Source organism: Chelonia mydas, chromosome 3 (genome assembly GCF_015237465.2).
Source record: "Chelonia mydas isolate rCheMyd1 chromosome 3, rCheMyd1.pri.v2, whole genome shotgun sequence".
NCBI classification, from domain to species: domain Eukaryota; kingdom Metazoa; phylum Chordata; order Testudines; family Cheloniidae; genus Chelonia; species Chelonia mydas.
This window is the reverse complement of record NC_057851.1, coordinates 2,709,665-2,726,949: the sequence shown is the minus strand read 5'-3', so window position 1 is coordinate 2,726,949 and position 17,285 is coordinate 2,709,665. Positions and strand designations below refer to the sequence as shown.

At 46.4% G+C, this 17,285-nt stretch overlaps 1 protein-coding gene across 15 annotated transcripts in view; it reads left to right on the top strand.

Annotated features, from left to right (window-relative positions):
• Positions 1 to 17,285, top strand: part of ASXL2 (ASXL transcriptional regulator 2) — a 241,609-nt gene that overhangs the window by 37,983 nt on the left and 186,341 nt on the right. Inside the window, exon 2 of one of the 15 annotated variants that reach the window (XM_037893713.2) lies at positions 6,337 to 6,412. The exons of the other annotated variants lie outside the window; for them this stretch is intronic. Coding sequence (XP_037749641.1) covers positions 6,389 to 6,412 — 24 coding nt within the window. The 5' untranslated portion in view covers positions 6,337 to 6,388. The remainder of the gene's footprint in view (positions 1 to 6,336; positions 6,413 to 17,285) is intronic. 15 annotated transcript variants of the gene reach the window in all.

Below are 17,285 nucleotides of genomic sequence, written 5' to 3'. Positions count from 1 at the left end.
TTGAGATCATTTGAAAACTCTAATTTGCTGATCATTATTGTCCTGGTCAAATGTGTGGCAACAGTGTACGTAAAGTTATAAAATTGTACTGAATAAGACATGTTCCAAATCTACGGAAACAGCTTCAAACCAGTTCCCCAGAGACAAAAGGCTAGCACCTCAGCCAGGTGTCAGCATAATCAAAGAGACTCTCACCTGGTTAAGCGGCCGTTCTTTGGCAGGAAGACAGGTGTGAGCGACAAATTTACATCTTGGCAAATGGAATTTGTTTCCTGAATCTCAGCTAGAGGTGATTTTCAAAGAGGAGGAAGAGAGATAAAAATGAGCAGCAGAGGCCCCAGATCACACCTCTCCCCTCATCTCTACTCACAACATCCATAATGCCTGAAAGACAAGAAAAGGGGCATTGGACTGGGGAAGGGGTCCTGGCTAAACAAAATCCAGTAAGACTGCTGTAAGCATGTGGTGAGAGAAACCCTTTTGCTCTAAATTCACTTAGCTTGTAAAATTAGGGGTTAGCTTGCACTTTTTCCCTTTTATTTTGTTGTAACCAGTTCTGACTTTTATGCCTCTTTACTTGTAATCACTTAAAACTAGTTTAACTCCAGGAAGATTTTATCTAAATCAGTGTTTTGGATAGAACAATAAAAGTGCTTGGGAACCTCCATTTGCAATAATTGGGTTTGTGCACCTCATTTTCTATTAATAAAATGATGGACTTCTTATAAGCTTGTATTGTCCAGAAGGAAAGAGCTGGGCAGTACAAGACACACATTTCTGGGACTGGGAATTTGCTGGTGTCACTCTGCAGTATAATTCCAGAGTGGCTGGCTAGATCACTGGTATAACTCCACTGGGAGTAATTTACATGCTACAGTCTGTGTGTGAGCAGGCCAGGACTGTGCTCTCACAGTGAAGCAGTATAAAAGGCACCCCAGGTTGGAGAATTGAGGGGACACCTGTTCAGTAGTCCAGATTATACCTTGGGTAATGTCACACCATGGCCACACATTTTTAAACACTGTTTATCACTTAGTGTGAGTAAAGACAGTGATGTTAGCAGTTTGTGATGAATCCTGGTGCATTTTTAAGGGTATTGAACTGAACCATCTCCCTAGGTAACGCATTCCAGTGCTTCATCACCCTTCCAGTGAAAAAGTTTTTCCTAACCTATCCAACCTAAACCTCCCCCACTGCAACTTGAGACCATTACTCCTTGTTCTGTCATCTGCTACCACTGAGAACAGTCTAGATCCATCCTCTTTAGACCCCCTTTCAGGTAGTTGAAAGCACTTATCAAATCCCTCCTCATTCTTCTCTTCTGCAGACTAAATAATCTCAGTCCGCTCAGCCTCTCCTCATAGGTCATTTGCTCCAGCTCCCTATCATTTTTTTTGCCCTCCGCTGGACTCTTTCCAATTTTTCCACATCCTCCTTGTAGAGTGGAGCCCAAAACGGGACACAGTTAATCAGATGAGGCCTCTTCAATGCCCAATAGAGGGGAATGATCACGGTCCTCGATCTGCTAGCATGGCACTGTTGTAGCCGGCGTTGCAAAATGTTTACATGCCAGATGCACTAAAGATTCATATGTCCCTTCAAGCTTCAACCACCATTCCAGAAGACATGCATCCATACTGATGAAGGGTTCTACTTGATAATAATCCAAAGCAGTGTGGACCAATACATGTTCATTTTCATCATCTGAGTCAGATGCAACCAGCAGAAAGTTGATTTTCTTTTTTGGTGGTTCGGGTTCTGTAGTTTCTGCATTGAAGTGTTGCTCTTTTAAGACTTCTGAAAGTATGCTCCACATCTCATCCCTCTCAGATTTTGGAAGTTACTTCAGATTCTTAAATCTTGGGATGAATGCTGTAGCTATTTTTAGAAATTTCACATTGGTATTTTCTTTGCATTTTGTCAAATTTGCAGTGAAAGTGTTCTTAAAATGAACAACATGTGCTAGTCATCATCAGAGACTGCTATAACATGAAATATATGGCAGAATGTGGGTAAATCAGAGCAGGAGACATACAGTTCTTCCCCAAGGAGTTCAGTCACAAATTTAATTAATGTACTATTTTTTAAGCAAGCATCATCAGAATGGAAGCATGTCCTCTGGAACGATGGCTGAAGCATGAAGGGACATATGAATCTAGTGCATCTGGCATGTAAATATCTTGTGATGCCAGCTACAACAGTGCCATGTGAACGTCTGTTCTCACTTTCAGGTGACGTAATTAAGAGATGGGCAGCATTATCTCCTGTAAATGTAAACAAACTTGTTTGTTTTAGCAATTGGATGAACAAGAAGTAGGACTGAGTGGACTTTTAGGCTCCAAAGTTTTACATTGTTTTGTTTTTCAGTGGAGTTATGTAACAAAAATATACATTTGGAAGTTTCACTTTCACGATAAAAAGACTGCACTACAGTACTTGTATGAGGCAAATTGAAAAATACTATTTCTTCATCATTTTTACAGTGCAAATATTTGTAATAAAAATAATATAAAGTGGGCACTGTATACTTTGTATTCTGTGTTGTAATTGAAATTAATATATTTGAAAACGTAGAAAAAATCCAAAAATATTTAATACATTTCAATTGGTATTCTATTGTTTAACAGTGTGATTAATCGTGATTAATTTTTTTGAGTTAATTGTGTGAGTTAACTGCGATTAATCAACAGCCCTAGTTCTAACACCTGTCCTTCTCATCCATCTTTTTCCTTTTAATCATCCCTTGCTGTCCTTGTCTTGATTACAGTCCTGTCCTTGCTCTGGAGAGTTTACAATATTTTAGATCAGTAGTACTCAAACTGTGGGTCAGGACCCCATTGTAATGGGGTCACCAGGGTTGGCGTTAGACTTGCTGGGGCCCAGGGCCGAAGCTCAAGTCCCACTGCCCAGGGCAGAAACCAAAGCCTGAGCCCCACTGCCCGGGGCCAAAGCCGAAGCCCAGGGGCTTCAGCCCTGGATGGGGCTCAGGCTTTTGGCTCAAAGCATGCTCAGGAGGCAGGGCTCAGGCTTTGGCCCCCTTGCCAGGGACAGTGGAGCTCAGGTGGGCTCAGGCTTCAGTCCACCCTCCTGGGATCATATAGTAATTTTTTTGTCAGTCGTGCGGTGCAATGAACTTTGAGAACCGCTGTTTTAGATTCAGCGCATTTGTTTGAATGAGAAAAGCTCTATCTAAGGCTTTTATATAGTTATATAGTTTATATAATTCCTCTCACTGTTTGTGTTTAAATGCAAAGTATTAATACTATTCCTGTGTGTTGCCAAGAGGGAGCAGAGTTGTCTTTCTCCTGTAGTCCTTTCTCTATTCGCTTTGTCCAAGCTTCAAAACTAACTTTTCCTTTATACTCTTCTTTTATCCTTGCTTCTGTGTATTCCATGTGACACTCCTATGCTTGGAACCCCTCCCTGGATGGTCCACCAGGCCTCCGGACGCTTTGAAGTCTCTCCTTTAGAATACATTTCTTCCAGGTTCCCTTTCAAAGAAATGTTGCAAAATACAAGATTTCTGATGCCTGCATCCAGTGGTCTGTATTCTGGATCTTTAGGATGCCTTTTTGGACTAAAGCTATCTGTGGCAAGTCTGATGTTGTGGAGGCTAGGGAAGGGGGGAAAGGGGCATGCACTTCTTCCTATGTGTGGGAGAGCATTTTTCTGAAACAGAAATGCAGGTGCTTTGAAGCAGTGTTTTTCAGTTTGTTTTGATTGTTTCAGCTGCTCCCAATGACACAGAACTTGAGAGCTAGTTTCCTATCTCAACTTAGTACCTGTTTCCTTATACTTAACACTGATCTGGCACAGGTTTTCAGCGGGTGGCTCTTAGTTTAAAAAAGAAAATGTGGGCCTCGTTGGCAGTGCTGCTTTAATGTGGCTTGCTGCCTTTTTTGGAAGCCCCTTTTTGATGTGAGAGAGGCTGCAGCATCTTCACTGATCAGCTACATTTTTGAACTAAAATAGGGGTGTGATCCTCCAGAAGTGCTTTTATCTCCCTCAACTAGAACAGCCAGCCAGAAGAAGCATGCTTTGAGACGGTGTACACTTTATAAGTTAAAACACTGGAGAAAACAGCAACATGTGCAGATGTATTTTATGGCTCTCGGTCTCTAATTACATCAGTGCTGCCCCTTCCTTCTTGACCTCATTTCTGATTAAAACCTTGAATAGCACTTGGCTAATTGGATGAGTAGAAAAGATACTTGAAATTGGGTCAAGTCCTCTCAGAGCTGTTCTCCCTCCTCACCTCCCCCCTCCTCTCTCTGATTATTACCAGGACAAAATTACAGTATTTAATATGCCAACTCTAATGGTCTTTTCAAGGGAATGAATGAAGAGGAATTTCACAGGAGACACATGGTGTTAACATCACTGCCTATTTCTCATTCTTTCCCTGTTTGTGGTGCAGAGACAGCTTACTGTTCCCTCTCTCCTCAAAGGGACATAATGAGCACCTGGAAATGACACCCAGCCCCATTACCTAGGCTTTTCGTTGTTGAAGATGGAATTTTGGCTGCAGAGAGGAAGGACTAGAATTTAGTGGCCTGTCTCACTGGAGGACTAAATCCCCTGTTTGATTTCTAGAAGAAACCGTACTGAGACAAAATGTTAAAATACAGGGCTACTAATGCAGAAGGTGGTGAAACAAACATAGAAGTACATGACAGATGTTTTCTTCAGTGCTCTGTAAGGCTTAACATTTGTCAGAGCTGTCATGGATTCCATGACTCTCTTAGTTTGTTTAGAAATAAATAAAGCCAATTCCAAGGCTTCCTACAAGTGGCAAGATATGGCAAGACAAACAGCTGAAGAAGCTTCAGTTGGAACTGTAAATTTAACCCCTCATTTACATGGGAGGCTAATAAATAGCAAGAGTTCAACTGTGCATTGACACCAATGCCAGGCTTAGAATGCTCACTGAAAATTCACTAACAGGTCAAAGTTTTTTCTTCCTCCTGATATTGGTAAAGAAAACAAGTCTTAAGGAAACACGTAGAGAGCAGGTAAACTGAGTTACTGTAAACAAAATCTGTGATCCAGCTCTTGCCAGGAGACTCCTCAGTATTGATTCTAACAAACCTCCAGGCTTGAACACTGCATTGCTGTGTGATCCCCAATGATATTAGAGGAGTTGCCGTGGTGTAACAGAAAGTGGCCAAAAGAATACTCTGATTATATATGCAATAAGAGATTACTCTTATAATATATGTATGACTTCAGTGGGAGTTTTGTCTGGCTAATGAATGCAGGATTTGGTTCCAATAACCATCCCTCAGTTACCTTAGAGAAGTAAAGGTGATACACCTCCTGGGATCAACAGTTATTTACCAGAACTTTCAAATCCACTGCCTATATAGTCCTGTTTACATCTGCACTTGCAGGATCCCTGAGTAGGTAGGCACTCTGCATGGATGTTACACTTCTGTGTACTCAAGCATGGTCATTTATAACTACACAGTCATAACTGTTGTCACTCCTTTCTTCCCTCCTTCCAAGAAATAAACTCACCGGAGAAAATCTTTTTCCATAATGGTATGTCACCTAGCAGTAGACAAGTCATCCTGGGCCTGTCAGTCATCCTGGACCTGTTCCTACCACGGTGTACAAAATATGTGAGGAGCTACTTCATACTCTCTCCATCTTTCTCTTCCTGAAATCATGGAAAAATCCATCACTGCTTTCCTTTGGTGTGCCCCTCTTAATGGGGTACACATTAGATGGTAGCATTCAGATATCTGGCATTCAGATCCTACTTTAACTTCCTTGTAAGGAGACTGCTATATTACACTCACTCTCCAGACTGAAGTGAGTAAGCTAATGTGCAGAGGGTTCTCCAGTTAATTTAAATGGGTTAGTTCATTCATTGTCTAACGCCAGAATGTAATGTCCGGGAATGGTGCAAGCCTAATGATCTCTGGTTCAGTTTGGAGAGTGGTTTTATTCTGCAGATCTTTAATTCTATCATTAGGGTTATAGAGGAGTCTGATACCCAGAAGGAGCTCACTATCTAAGCTTGTTGTAGACTGCTGGAGAAAACAAACACTAGCATCTGTCTATATGTTTCCTCCAATAAATTAGTTGCCAGACTAAGAGTCTGTATTGGAGTTTAACTTGAGTTTTGCATTTAGCTTCCTTTTAACTTCTGACTTAAACTTTTTTTAGAAAGATGGCAAGAATGCAGTAAACAAGATTGCCTTGTTAGGAATGGACTGGGGAACTATGAGAGTGAAGTGTATTCTGTGAAAAATGGATGCGCACACTCAAAGATTGTGTAAGAAAGTAATATTGGCAATATAACTCTCTAAACATTGCATCAATATCTCCCAGGAAATACAAACATGATAGAGAGGGTCGCAAGGACTCTGGAGGAATTATAGCCATGCAGAAGAATGATGAAAAGAAGGTTAGTAAAAATCATTCTTCAAATGTTCAAGTTGTATGAGCAGCTAGCCAAGGCTGTAAAGATATTAAAGGGCAGTGATGAAAACTTATTGACAGATGAGATTGAGATGGCTCAATGCTGGAACTGCTTTTTCTTTCTTGGTATTCATGAAGGTAGCTGAGGGTCAGATCCCTAGGATACATTGTCCTACTGATGATAACTTCAAGGTTTCATGATTTTAAAAAAGAGCAGATTATTGGGAAATGAAGGTGGTTGTTGCATCAGGCCTAGATGAATGACATTCCAGACTTTTTGGAAGGGAGTGTGTAGGGAGTAATCAAGCAAAACACTACCTATGCCAGACTTTTTTCATGTCTTGAGAATGAGGTATTGGTACCAAACACTGGACTAGGGAGGTAGCAAAGTTTCCATGTGGATTCAAGTGATCTAGATAACTATAGAATTGTTCTAATGTTCTGTGTGAGCTGTTGGAAATGCTGATAATTTGGGAATATTGAAATGTATCACTTGGTGAAGGAGGTTTCTTGAGAGAACATTCTGGTAGATTTTTTTTTTGTTCACTGGAAAGTTTACTGCAAGTAAAACAGTGGGCATAAGGTAAGTCAGTCTTAGAAAACCATTCACTAACTTCATACACAAAAGAGAGATCCACAAAATGTGGAAGAATAGCAGTGAGGAAACACCACTACTGTCTTGGAGATAGCCAGTGGGTGGCAGAAAAGTATCTGGTAGACTACCCAAAGCGTTTGCTAGTGTTAGCCATACTTCTGGGTACTTCATATGTATTTAGCTCAAAATATTTGTACTGAAATATTTTGGTCTAATTAAAGTTTTGGGGCTTACTATAGAGTGTCTGGGTGGCATTTAATGGCCTGTATTATCCAGATGATGTGATGGTCCCTTCTGGCCTTAAGCTCTGAGTTGTAGCAGAATGCAGAGCTTTAAAAAAAGGGAGTTATGTTGGTAAATCAGAATGGCCTGATGGAGAGGGGTAGAAGTTTCCAGTTATAATGACCCAATAAACTGTAAGAATATTTGTTGTTTTGGGGACTGTATAGTACTCTTACTGTTAGAATGACATTAACAAGTAGAAATTGGAGTTGGTAAGCTAGTATAACTTGTCTGCATTTTTCAGCCTTGGAGAGTAGATTGAGCATTCTAGAGGTGCCCATTACTGATTCTGCTGTTTTTCATTATGATACAAGCAACGGTTTAATTGCCTTTTCTATAAATTGGGTTCAGTAGGTGTTTGCTGCTGAAGGGCCCCGGGGGAGGAGATTATTATTAGAGTAATCTTCTGTCACCTGCCTGCTTGTTGCTTTGCCTAAGATGGAGACGGAGAAGATGGATGCTGGAAAGTCAGCAGAAGCAGGCTCGGCTGATGCAGAAGATTGCTAGTCAACCCCAGCTCCAGATGACCCAGCAGCAGCTGCTTTGAGAGTTGGCTATCCAGCACCAGACCCAACAAGAACACCTGATCCAGCAAATGGCTGTGTTGATGCACCCGACTGGTGCGCCGAACCCCAGTCCAGTTGGACAGGACCTGGGGGCTCTGCCCCCTGGTCTGCCAATACGACTCAAAAATGAGGCCTATTGATGACTCCAAAGCATTTTTGATGACTTTCAAATGGGTAGCCACCACTGCCAGATGGCCGCTAGAAAACTGGGCTACGCTGTTAGCGCCCGACCTGATGGGGCCAGCCCAGGCAGCCTAGTGGGGGTTAGATCTGCAAGATGCCCTAGTATATAAGAGAATGAAGGTCACCATCCAGGACCAGACAGGAATCAACCCCGACACATACCGACGGTGCTTCCACCAAGAAAGGTACCGGCAGGGGGCTAGACCCCGGGTGATAGCCCAATGTCTGAGGGACAACACCTCTCACTGGTTGGAGAGAGAGAAACGGTCAGGGGCTCAAGTAGCAGAGACAGTTGTCCTTGAGCAGTTTATCCAGATCCTCCCGGGTGGAGGGAAGGAGTGGGTACAGTGACACTGACTATGCTGGCAGAGGCTGTAGAATTAATGGAGGACTACTTGATGGCTGATGGGCCAGAGACATGACTGTGGAAGCCCAGGAGTCCGAGAAGGAAGGATGGACCAGCTTTGGGGAGCTTTCACATAATAGACCCAGGGGAATCACGGCTCCTCCCCCAACCACCAGCTAAGCCCCAAACCTGCGAAGGCCGGCGCCCGATCAGTTGGACCAACAGGGAAGGAGACACTCAAGAGGGACAGAGTCCATTGAAGGCAGACCCTGGGACTGGGGGAACCTGTGACCATTGCTGGGAGTGTGGCCAAGAGGACCATTTTGGGCAAGACTGCCCCCTACATGGATTGTAGTTATAGGCAGGTCTGTGTAGCTGGCCCTTGGGCCAGGAGAAAGGGTCCGGAAAAACTTGTAATACCAGTTCGGGTGGAAGGAGTTCCCACAACAGCCTTAGTAGACTCAGGCTGTAGTCAGACAATTATTCAGGAGGGACTCGTTCCCGATCTTTAACTCTCCGGGGCAAGTATACGCCTTTAGTGTATCAGTGGGGATATACCACCTTACCCTGCCGCATGAGTAAGACTTGATCTGTGGCTGGGAAGAAACCCTCTAAGTTGGCATGGCTCCCAGGTTAGCCTACCCCGTGGTGGTGGGATGAGACTGACCAGAATTTTGGGAAATCTTGCGAGGCCACGGCTGTCAACCTCCGGGAGGAGGAGCCACAGGATCAACAAGGGGGGGAACTCCTCTTCAGCCACTCCAGGGAACCCGACCTGGAGAAGGACCATCCCAACCCCCTGAGTCGCCTGCAAAGTCCCCTCCGGGTACAGAGCAGCGTATTGAAGATGCCCCAGGGGAATCGGAGTGTGACAAGGACTTCGTACAGGATCCATCTTTAAGTCGAGCCTGGGAGCAGGCAGTGACCCCAGACCAAGAGAGAGACGATATGCCACGCTAACCACAAGGACCATGGTTTGAGATTCGAGGGGAATGCCTCTACCGAGTGGTGCAGGAACCCCAAACACAGGAAGTCATCCGACAGCTCTTGGTGCCTGGAGACTGCGCCAGAGCCTTCTGCAGCTGGCTCATGCAAAACCTTGGGCGGGACACCTGGGTAGAGAGAAGACCCTTCAGAGGATAGCTCGCCAGTTTTTCTGGCCTGGCATACACCAGGAGGTGAGGGATTGTGCTTCCTGCCCTAAATGCCAGCAGGGCAGACCAAAAGGGGTACTCAGGGCCCCTCTCGTACCTTTCCCTGTGGTTGGCGTACCGTTTGAATCAATTGGTATGGATTTCGTGGGACCAGTTCCCTATCTGATCAGTCAGGGAATCAGTTCATCCTTGAACTGGTCAATTATGCAACATGCTATCTCAAGGCCATTCCCTTACGCAGGGCTATGGCCCCTAACATCGCGACGGAGCTAGTGAAGATTTTCGCTTAGGTTGGGATACCCAAGGAGATCCTAACCGATCAGGGCACCAATGTGTCCTCCAGATTGGTAGCGGAGTTGTCGCCTCATGAACATATGGACCCTCAGGACTTCGGTGTACCACCCACAAATGGATGGGTTAGTCAAATGCTTTAACGGAACGCTCAAGTCAATGGTCCGCATGTTTGCAGAAGACAGCCCCCGACATTGGGACGCCTTATTGCCTGTCCTACTGTTCGCTCTGTGGGAGGTCCCACAAGCCTCAACTGCGTTCTCTCCCTTTGAACTCCTCTATGGGAGACAACCTGGGGGCATCTTGGATCAAGAGGACAGGAAGGCACAAGAAACACAGGTCCTGGGAACCACCCACTACCTGTTACAGCTCCAGGAGCACTTGCAGGCCTTAGGCGCCTTCGCTCAAGAGAACTTGTTACGAGCTCAGTGAACCCAGGAGCGGTATGAAGGTATGCCATTTTGAACCTGGACACTGGATTCTACTATTGCCCACCACCGAATCAAAGCTGTCAGTCAAGTGGCAAGACCCCTTTGAAGTGTCTCGCCGGGTAGGACCAGTAGATGAGGAAATCAGGCTACCAGGGCGGTGGAAAGAAGTACACATGTATCATGTGAACTTGTTGAAAGCCTAGAAGGACAGAGAGGCCTTATTCATTGCATCCTCACCCCCCTGGAACTGGGACCATTAGTAGGAGAACCCCTAGACCCAGGGCCAGTGATAATTGGTGAGGACCTCAGCCCCAAAAAATGAGTACAGCTACAATGTCTCATACAGGACTTCCTGGATGTCTTGTCAATGCATCCAGGACGGACTGATGTCATAAGCCACCATATCCCGACAACCCCAGGACAGAGGGTGAGGGTCCATTGGCCCCTCCCCAGGAAGATGAGACGCGGTCCACCAGGAATTGGAAATGATGCTTGAGATGGGAGCCATGGAGGAATCTCGGAGTGAATGCAAAGCCCAATCATTCTAGTCCCGAAACCCAACGGCGCCATCTGCTTTTGCATTGATTTCCGAAAAGTCAATGCTATCTCCCAGTTTGATGCGTATCCAATGCATCACATCAAAGAACTCCTAGAGCGACTAGGGGGAGCCAAATATTTGTCGACGCTAGATCTAACAGATGGGTATTGGCAGATTCCCCTTATGCCAAACTCCAGGCCAAAGACTGCCTTCCCAACACCATATGGCCTCTTCCAAGTTCACAACTATACCTTTTGGACTACATGGGGCAGCCGCCCCTTTCCAGCAGTTGATGAATAAAGTACTGCAGCCTCACGACCACTACACAGCAGCGTATATAGACGATGACATGATTTATAGTGGCAGTTTGGAGGACCACCTTTGATACCTAACCAGTGTTTTCAAGGCCCTTTGGGAGGCGGGCCTCATGGCCAACCCCACAAAATGCCGTCTAAGGTAGGAAGAGGTGATGTACCTGGAGTATATAGTGGAAGAAGGCAAGTTACGGCCTCTGATTGATAAGGTGCAAGCTCTAGCCCAGGGGTCCCCAAACTTGGTTTGCAGCTTGTTCAGGGTAAGCCCCTGGCGGGCCACAAGACGCTATGTTTACCTGAGCGTCCGCAGGTACGGCCTCTTGCAGTTCAGTGGCTGTGGTTCGCCGTTCCCGGACAATGGGAGCTGCGGGAAGCGCACCGCTCTAACTGCTGTCTCAGTATAAAAGGGAGCATTCCAGCTCATTCTAAGCAGACTGCCGGAGGGGAAGGATCTTGGGCGGAGGCTCCAGCCTAAGAGCCATCACAGCCTTTGCCTGTGGAGACCCTGAGAATCAGACCAGAGGGCTGTGGCCGACAGAATCGCAGGGAATCACCCATGCTGAGGAGCCCGGAAACCCTGATGCTCAACGGATTACAACTCCTGGAAATGCGGTAGGAAGTGACCCAGAGAGTGGTACCTCCCACCCGAGGTCACCCTGAACACAAGAGCCGCCAGAATTGCCTCTGGCCACCAGGCCGTGCTGCCCTGAATGTAAGGGCTGCTGGAAGTGACTCTGGCCCCTTTCGGCGTAAAGGCGGTTGGGGGCACTGTAACAGCGGTGGTGTCACGACCCTGCCCCATCTCGAAAGGGGGACAGGGTGTGCATACCCCATGACATGTCTTACCCCAAACCCCCTAGCATAGACATGCAAACAACTCTTAAGCACATGCTTACATATGTTTTGAACCTGAGCTCCCTTGTGTGGCTGGGAGTATTGGTGAAAGCACTTGTCTTGCTTTAAGGCATGCTCCTACCTACCCATTTTGCAATGAGACTGCAACTAAAGCGTGTGTAGCTGAGCTTGGTTAGGACACCCTCCAATGCTGTCTCACAAATCCTGGTTCCTTTATGTTCTGGCCCTTTCACTTACTCACTTGCTTCTTATACACTGAATGCTACCTGCTGGTTTATGTTATGTTAACTGGGAATTGGTCCTGCTTCGAGCAGGGGGTTGGACTAGATGACCTTCTGGGGTCCCTTCCAACCCTGATATTCTATGATTCTATGTTCATCTGGCTAGCAATTAATCCTTCATTCCATGCAGCCTACTTCAGTTTTTTAAAGCAGTTCAGCCCCGCTCTACCAAACAGCTTACAAAATGCCCATCCAGCATGCTGGTATGTGGCCAGGTTCTGCTTAATCTCTGGTGTGAGTCATGCAGGAAAGCCTGGTGTTGGGAGAAGCATCTGAAACCTGTACTTGTATGAGACCACTGAAAAGGCTTGTAAAAGTGGGGATCAGGCGAACAGGTGTCCATGCAAGGAGTGCATCAAATATCTAAAAACCTTCTTCATTAAGGCTAAGGGTGGCAACAGTAAGTCTGGCAACTCCCCATCTACCTCTCATATTACAAGAGCTGGACCAGGTGCTCGCAGTCTCCGCCAGCACAGAACCCCCAGTGCTGCATGACATGTTTCAGAGCAGACACAGTATGATTTTTAGATCTGAGGAAGAGGAGACAGGTATGGGACTGAATGAGACACAAGAGGGAGCAGAGTCACAGGAACCAGCCCAGGATCAGATGTGTGGCTGGATGGGCTAATAGCATCTTGGATGTATTTTCCAAGGGTCTGTTCAGGGATGAGCCTGGGAACAGTCTGCAGAAGAAGTGCTACTGGACCAGGAGGTAGAGCCGCAACTAGGTAAGTGGCAGACGCCATCTTAATTATTCTGTGGGAAACTGCAGCATAATGGGAAGGATTTGTTTATTATAACCAGTATCATTTTTATGGTGGAGGATATTACATGCAATGAGGTGACTCAAGTTTTAGTGGAAGCCATGACCCTTCCCTGGCTCTCCTTTGCCCTCTCTCCATGTGATCCCAGATGGATTCCAAGAGGGTGGGGAGAAAAGCTAGCAATTCACTTTTACTAAATTTGTTTTAAAAAATTCAGGATTATAGGCTTAGTAAGCATGAGTGCATATTTCTGCATATAGTCCTTTCTTTGTAACTCTGTCATATCAGCAGACTGATAGAGAATTATATCATTATTTAGCCTGACAGCAGCATCCCATACAGTCTGGATTACAACTCTACATGACTCTGTTCAGTGGCCTTTTCCTGTCCATCTGATGTACACTGACCGAGCTGAGGAGAGATGGGGGGAGATCAGTTCTGCTGTTCGCAAGCCTCTGCATCCTAATTCAGGATCCTGTTAATGTTCCCCTGAATTTCCCCCCACTCCTGACAGGTGATCATGAGATGTTCTTAAGCAGAAGAAATTCAACATGGTCAGTGAGATTTCTGGGAAGAGCAAACTTCCAGCAGCTTTCTCTGTAGCTTACTAGCCCTTTCCACTCCTTGATACTCTTTTCAGTCAGCTGGTGATGAAAAATCTCCTTCTCATAGATGGAATTCCACCACTTGCCTGGAAAAGTTGCTCCATCCATTCTGGGACTTCCAGCAGTTGACTGTCCTATAAGGCTTTCCTAGTCTGAAATAGTGTTAGAACCAGTACTGGTAAAGGCTTTTGGTCTGATTGCCGTAACACCCACTTCCTGCCCCCCAAACCAGGGCCCAGATGTTTTTTAAAATGAATTAAATTTGAAATTGTTACTGTAGTGTCTTTGGCAGGGACTTCCATCTCTCCTGGGCTGAGGCAGCCACCCAGAGCTCTTGGGGAGAGACCCCTGAACCAGAATGGAAAAAGGAAGAGGCTCACAGAGAACCTGTTGTACGGTTTTGTGTGTCTATTGGACGAACAGTTTAGTACTCAAAGTGTGATGGAGGAGTGGGACAAGAGCAGGAGAAGAGATGTTGTGACTCTCTGTACCTCAAAGTAGCACCCTGGAACCCCCATATTCACCACTGTGAAATTATGATATGTTACGGACAAAGTATGCCTTATGAGGTATCATTTTGTAAGTCTTGATCTGTTGAACAATAGCCTGTTGGAATGTATATACTATCATTGTATGTGATGTTATGAAGTATTACTATATATGTTACTGAACTATGTTGTGAGGTTGGGAACACCCACAACCAGCCTTTCAATTACAACAAAGGAGTAGCCATCAATAGCCAGATGGTGTTAATGGCTCATCAACAGACAATCGCGAGATGATCCCAGGGGGTGCACGGCCGTAGTAGTGCCGCCGGACAGCACTCCGCCGTTTTTTTCTTCGGCGGCAGCAGCTCTGCATGTCCACGGCTGGTGTTCCCCTCCGGCGCACCTGCGGTTGGTCTTCCGGTCTTCTTCCGGTGGCGGCGTGCCTGTGGCAGGTCACCCTGGGGGTGCACGAGCCGAAAAGTTTGGAGACCGCTGTCCTAGAGACTTCTCAGAGAAGCCACATATGCCACGGGGGCAGACTAACCCACACCACAGCAAAGATTGTTTCAGCAAGATGGAAGAAAGTATAAAAAAGAAGTGACATCATCACTTGGCTTCCCCCCATCCCCAATCTCCACACTTGGAAGAAAGTCTGGAGGACAAAGATTTTGAACTGGGGAAGGGTGGTTCCAGGCTGGAAGGTAGTCTGGGCCTGTGTATGGAGGAACTGTAACCTGCTTGTATCATTTGTCAGGGTGAGGAAAGCTGTATGATTCACCTCTTGTTGAGACTAAAAGTTTAGGATTTAGAAAGCATGTTTACTGTTTGTTTTCATAAGGTAACTATGCCTACCACTTATAATCACTTCACATCTATCTTTCTGTAGTTCATAGATCGGTTTTATATTTTACCTAAAGTAGTGTGTTTTGATGGAAGTGCTTGGGGAATCTCAGCTCCGGTTAACAAAGGCTGTTGCACTCCCACTACCCTTTGGCAGAGTGGCAAACAAGGTAATAAGCTTACATTGACCAGGCTTCTGACCAGAACAAGACAGGACAGGTCTGAGATGCAAGGCTGAAGAGCTGGAGCCTCTCTGTTGGTGGTTCATGAGTGGCTGGGAGGTCATTCATTTAATTCAGTTGGGCATGTTCCTGCCTGTGGATGTCTGTGTAAGTGCAGTACGTGTCAGAGCTTTGTAGCTTAACATCAGCATCACAGTGTGAGAGGCAATACAGGTTGGTGGGATAGAGGGCTTGGTGGTCCCACAGTCCAGGTTGCACCCTGGGAACTTGTCCTAGAGTCCCCGGGCGATGCTCTGGAACTGCTCCCTACGAAGCTAGTCGGGACTCTGGGGAAGTCTCCTCTCCTCTCTCCTCTCTGAGGGCAAGAAGCTCACACGGCTTCCACCTTCCTGGGTCTGACCTCGGAGCATTCAGCATCCTCTGCCCCTCCCTGCGCTTCCCACAGTGAGTCTGCCCAGGCGGGGCTCCTGGGGAAGCCAGAGGGTCCTGCACCCCAACTTCGCAGTCAGACGTGACTCTCAGCCAGCCAGTAAAATAGAGGTTTCTTAGACGACAGGAACATGGTCTAAACCAGAGCTTTTAGGTACAGAGAATAGGACCCCTCAGCTGGGTCCATTTTGGGGGGCAGTGAGCCAGACAACCACGTCTGCACTTCACTCCATGTTTCCAGCCAGCCCCAAACTGAAACTCTCTCCAGCCCCTCCTCCTCTGGGCCTTGTCCCTTTCCTGGGCCAGGAGGTCACCTGATTCCTTTGTTCTCCAACCCTTTAGCTCTCACCTTGCAGGGGGGAAGGGCCCAGGCCATCTGTTGCCAGGAGACAGAGTGTCGGCCATTTATGTACCCTGGCCCTTTGCTCTGCAACAATTACACCCCCTTATCCCACCACCTAGAGACTTAAGAAATGCATATGGGAAACTGAGGCACCCCTACAGTATTCAGAGGAAACATTAAGAACAGTCCCACTTCGTCACATCTCTTCCCCCCTTCGAGACTGAACTGAGTGAGGTCACTTTAGCCATGACCTGGGGAAGTTCGAACCCACCAACGTTCCCATGGATGCCCCATCATCTCTCCCATTCCTTGGTGGGAGTTACACCAGGCCCTTCCAGTTTCATGCCCTCCCTTAGATCAGGTGTGCTCGATGGCACTTGCAGGCTGCATATGCTTTATGCAAGGTTTATGTGGCCCATGCCCTTTTGCCATCCCAATACCCCTGGGGTTCAAACAGAGATCGGGTCTTCTCCCAGTGCTCCAGTCTGGAGGCTGCAATTCGGGCTCTCTTGGTTAAGAGCCCATATAGAATTGTAGAATATCAGGGTTGGAAGGGACCTCAGGAGGTCATCTAGTCCAACCCCCTGCTCAAAGCAGGACCAATCCCCAATTAAATCATCCCAGCCAGAGCTTTGTCAAGCCTTAAAAACTTCTAAGGAAGGAGATTCCACCACCTCCCTAGGTAACGCATTCCAGTGTTTCACCACCCTCCTAATGAAAAAGTTTTTCCTAATATCCAACCTAAACCTCCCCCACTGCAACTTGAGACCATTACTCCTTGTCTTGTCCTCTTCTACCACTGAGAATAGTCTAGAGCCATCCTCTTTGGAACCACCTCTCAGGTAGTTGAAAGCAGCTATCAAATCCCCCCTCATTCTTCTCTTCCGCAGACTAAACAATCCCAGTTCCCTCAGCCTCTCCTCATAAGTCATGTGTTCCAGACCCCTAATCATTTTTGTTGCCCTTCACTGGACTCTCTCCAATTTATCCACATCCTTCTTGTAGTGTGTGGCCCAAAACTGGACACAGTACTCCAGATGAGGCCTCCCCAATGTCGAATAGAGGGGAACGATCACTTCCCTCGATCTGCTGGCTATGCCCCTACTTATACATCTGAAAATGCCATTGGCCTTCTTGGCAACAAGGGCACACTGTTGACTCATATCCAGCTTCTCGTCCACTGTCACCCGTAGGTCCTTTTCCGCAGAACTGCTGCCTAGCCATTCGGTCCCTAGTCTGTAGCGGTGCATTGGATTCTTCCGTCCTAAGTGCAGGACCCTGCACTTATCCTTGTTGAACCTCATCAGATTTCTTTTGGCCCAATCCTCCAATTTGTCTAGGTCCCTCTGTATCCTATCCCTACCTGCCACCA